The 4,403-nt window shown below is 41.6% G+C and overlaps 1 gene segment (V, D, J or C); it reads right to left on the bottom strand.

Annotated features, from left to right (window-relative positions):
• Window positions 1-235: 235 nt before the first annotated feature.
• LOC101991087 lies at window positions 236-843 on the bottom strand. The segment is given in 2 exon segments: window positions 236-696; window positions 795-843. Coding segments are annotated over 2 exon segments (510 nt in total).
• Window positions 844-4,403: the final 3,560 nt, after the last annotated feature.

Below are 4,403 nucleotides of genomic sequence, written 5' to 3'. Positions count from 1 at the left end.
AACACTGGAAGCCATTAAGCAACTGGGTGCTTTTAAGGAGAGGGGGCAAAAATGGTGGTAAAGCTGCCTGACTACTCAGTCTTCAGTGCAGTAATCATTTGAAGGACCCAATGAAGGACACATACGCTTAATCTTAGACTCACTCACCCCCGTGGAAAACATGAGGAATCCCAAGAACCAACTCTGCCTGCTCACTACTGCCCCACACATATACCTTTTCCACGTACATACTTTCCTACAGGAGAATGTCTTGCCTAGGCACAGAGAAGACATTAAACCCACATCCTTCCTGTTCTGAGAAGACCCCAGGATCACTGCTGAAAACTGTTTCTGGGAGACAGACAGGGAAGGGGAAGCATGGTTTCTGACCCAGCCGGATATGATTCTGTAGCTCTGTGTCTAAGCTGCTGGCACAGAGATACACAGCTGAGTCCTGGGGTTGTGTGGTCTGAATCTTCAGAGTGGAGAGCTTCGCATCAGGCATCTGAGCTGAGAATCGTTCTTTGGGCATCCCTGTATCATCTATAGGAGCCTGGTTGCGAAAGGAAATCAGGAATTCCAGTTCCTGCACAGTGGTCTGCCTGTACCAGTAAACACCACTGTGTCCTGAAATTGGTTTACATCTCAGAGTTGCTTCTTGTACCATCTTTGTCACCTTATGGCTGGGTGTTTGGATGACCCCAGTATTTGTTGATTCTAAAAAGAAACAGAAAGGAGTAGAGAATAAAAAATTTAATTACAAACATAACAAGCAATATACAAAACTGCAGATTCTTTATTTTTGGGAAACTCACCTGCTCTCAAGAAACAAAGGACCATGCATGAAAGGAGCCTGGTGGCCATAGCAAGACGAGGCAGTGGCTTCATCCATAGAAACTCTACATAAGAATGATCAGTGAGAGCTGAAGGCTCTAGGACCTCTCTCTCCCCAAGGTGGAGCATGGCCTCATGGTGACATCAGAGAACCTCCGTTCAAAAGTGGGCATCAATCCTCTACAGAAGAAAAACTGAAATAAACAATTGCTCTGACACATGGGTGGGTAGTTCATCCAAAGACACAAAGCACCCCAGCCAAGAGTTATCTCCTAAAGCCTTTGTGCCTCTATGACTGTCCCACCCCCCACCCCCACTCCACTTTCCCTAATACATCACATATCAAATTATCTACTAACCTACTGGAAACTTCTTCTTTTAGCTGTAATTCTTACTTCTTCTTTGAAAATTTGGAAAATATATGTGTTTAATGTGTTTTAGTCAGATCCACATTCCCAATTAATATAATTTTCTCTAAGTTCCATCTTCTTCCTCCCAATGTCATGTTCTCTTTTGCTGTCAGCAGTACTATTATTGTTGTTGCTATTATTATTTCACTGAGTTAAATTATTTCGCTGACCATCTGTGGGGGGAGCAGAGCAGAATAATACGATTTCTGTTATGTCAAGGCAACAGAGAGAAGCAAATTACAGGTAGGTTTGGAAGGTAGTTATGGAAATATTCTTAATGTTGAAAGTTCAGCAATGCCCACTCTTTCTCTAGTATTGCTGCCATTATGCATCTGTGTGTATGCAAGCATATGCATGGGTGTCAGTGTGTGTATGCATATGTGTGTGTTTTCTGTGTGTATATGTGTATCTGTGTGTATGTGTGATTATGTATAAACATGCATGTATGTGTGTATGCCTTGAGTTCCTTTTATACTCCCTTTCTAATGATGTATCTTGATGCTCTGAAGCATCCTGGCATGCACACACTGAGAAGGCATAAGCTGACTGCAGGAGTGAGGAGGAAAGATGAAAGACAAATAGCTCAGAAACACTCATAATCAGGCCACAGCATCATCGGATGTGCCTAGGACACACCTACCCTAGCATATGAGGAGTTATAAAATAAACTGTCAACAAAGACAAAAGGGAGAGAGAAAGGATAAATAGTACTGAGGATGTTTGAAAGGCCAAAGGAAATCATATTATTTTATATTTACTTAAAATTCTGTGTGTGTGTGTGTGTTTGTATGTGTGTATGTGTCCTTAAAATGAATGTATGTATTTGGGGTAATAATGATCTCCCCAACAGCTGTAAAGTATCTAATAAAAACTCCAATACCAGGTGTGAGAAATTTCTTTTCAAGTATTAGCGGAATCTAAGATACTACTAAAACATTATAGGCTACTGTTGTTGCCCTTGATTTTTTCCCTGAAGTTGAAAGCAAGCCCTCATCACCAAAGAAACCACACACTTTGAACTTTGGACACAACAAAATCAAGCCAGATCTGACCTAAAAGGACCAGCTTTCACAGTACCAAAAAGCTCATTGGAAGCTGCCAAGAGGGAAGGGCAGTTAATATTACCTGGTTGTAAAACCTAAGAACCACAACAATGACGAGTATGGCAAGATAGCCCTAACGATGCAATAGTAGCACATCCATCTGGGCAGTAACCAACAGTTGTCTAATTGAACTTAGGGCCCACTTAGCAGGAGGAAAGTCATCCATACGACTGGAAACACAGATCCATGGCTGCTGAGACCATGGATCATAGAAGAGAATCTGTTCCCACCACTTTCCTAAACCAGTATAATTGCTGTCTGCATTCAAAACACTTATCCTTGTGCCCACCGATAAATGTCGATCTTATCTCTCATCAAAGAAACCTCTTTTTGAAGCAGATGGAGAGCTTTACAGAAAGGCACAGCTGGTCAAAACTGGCAAAGAACAACTGGCAGGTGGCTGTCCATGCTCAGTTAATAGAACTACAATGTAATCCCTAAATCTAACACTCAGGAACACCGTGGAAGAGGGAGCAGAAAGATGATAAAACCAGGAAGTCACCTGAAAACCACAAGTCAACAGCAAGTTTGTAATTTCGAGATGAGATGAGAGCTACACCCATGAAATATCAAAAATATGACTGTATAAAAAGATCTCAACAATGGCAACATGAGTTTGCTCTCCAACAGAGATGAAGAAATTTATCTCAAGGATCCTCACTACTAGATAAAGTACTTCAAGCAATTCATAACTACTGAGAGAAAGGCAATTAGTCTTCCCCAGACATGACCCCAATTGGTTCTCCAATACCAAGAAGCCAGCATTAAGAACATTATATATATGTGCAAAACTAAGGGGATCCAGCAGGTTGTATTTATATATTTACATATAACAACAATAATTAAAGAAAAAGAGGCCACAAATTTGAGAGGGAGTTAAGGGGTATGGGATGAGTTGGAAGGAGGGAACAGAGCAGGGAAATAATGTGATTATATTTTATCTAAAAATAAAATAAATATATGGACTTGAGGGATGGTTCAGTGGTTAAGAGCACTGGCTGCTCTGGAGGAGTCAGGTTTGATTCCCAGCTTCTACACAACAGCTCACAACTGTCTTGCTTGTTTTCATCAAAAATATATTCCATAGCAGGAGCAATTACATGGCCATAGAGATACATGCTGGTGCCCCATCTGAGTGGCCCACAAGGGGTGAGAAGGCAGAGGCTTTCTCCATCACAGCATTGAAGCACTGACCTCAGTCTTTGCTGTCTCCACCTCTCAGTCCTCAGTTCCACCTTAGAAAACCTCTCTGTAGAGGGGAGCCTTCTTTAGGAGGGGGTGAGGGAACAGAACACTCGTTCTTTTGCTTGTTTGTTTGCAATTTTTCTCACCAAACCCTTCATTAAACACGTTTTCAAGTGGAAATTAGTAGTCATGACAAGTTAGTCACTGCTTTGTCGGAGAAACATCCAGACTTTTCTAGAATCACATGCTCACGATTGTTCTTAACAAATTTACACAAGAGAAGGTTGGACCGAACTTTTTTCATTTTTCCATTTTCTACGTGGTAGTAAGGACTGACGATTCAAAGCCTCAGCATCTTCTTCAGCATCCCCACTGACACACAGTCCTCTCGTCTATTCTCTGTAGAGTCCCCCACGGAGCTTGCTGGTGGCCACTAGGGCAGGTGCTCTAGAAAAAGCTCTCTGGCCAGTGTGGATGATGCTGCAGCAATGCAAATTACAGTTGTTAGAATTGTCTGGGTTCAAAAATGATATAACTCTTTCTCACCTGACACAGAAAAAACACTTGGAAATGGGATTTTAAAAAAGTCTACAAAGCAAACGTCAAAGCATCAATGTTGATCTTGGTGACAGAACGAATAACCTACTCAATAAAATTGCCAAGCTTGCCTCGTTCTGAATAGAGTACACCGAACCTTGACTGATTTTTCTCTAGGTCAGCCTCTCCAACCGAATGAAGCCTCTGATAACTATGTTTTCAGTAATTTTTTTTGTTTTGTTTTGTTTTGTTTTTTTGTTTTTTTTTTAATTTATTTATTTATTGAGGATTTCCGCCTCCTCCCCGCCACCGCCCCCCATCTCCCTCCCCCTCACCCAATCAAGTCCCCCCCCTC

The sequence above is a fragment of the Microtus ochrogaster genome, unplaced genomic scaffold (genome assembly GCF_000317375.1).
Source record: "Microtus ochrogaster isolate Prairie Vole_2 unplaced genomic scaffold, MicOch1.0 UNK173, whole genome shotgun sequence".
NCBI classification, from domain to species: Eukaryota; Metazoa; Chordata; class Mammalia; order Rodentia; family Cricetidae; genus Microtus; species Microtus ochrogaster.
The sequence above is the reverse complement of the archived record's forward strand: the minus strand, read 5'-3'. Positions and strand labels throughout refer to the sequence as shown.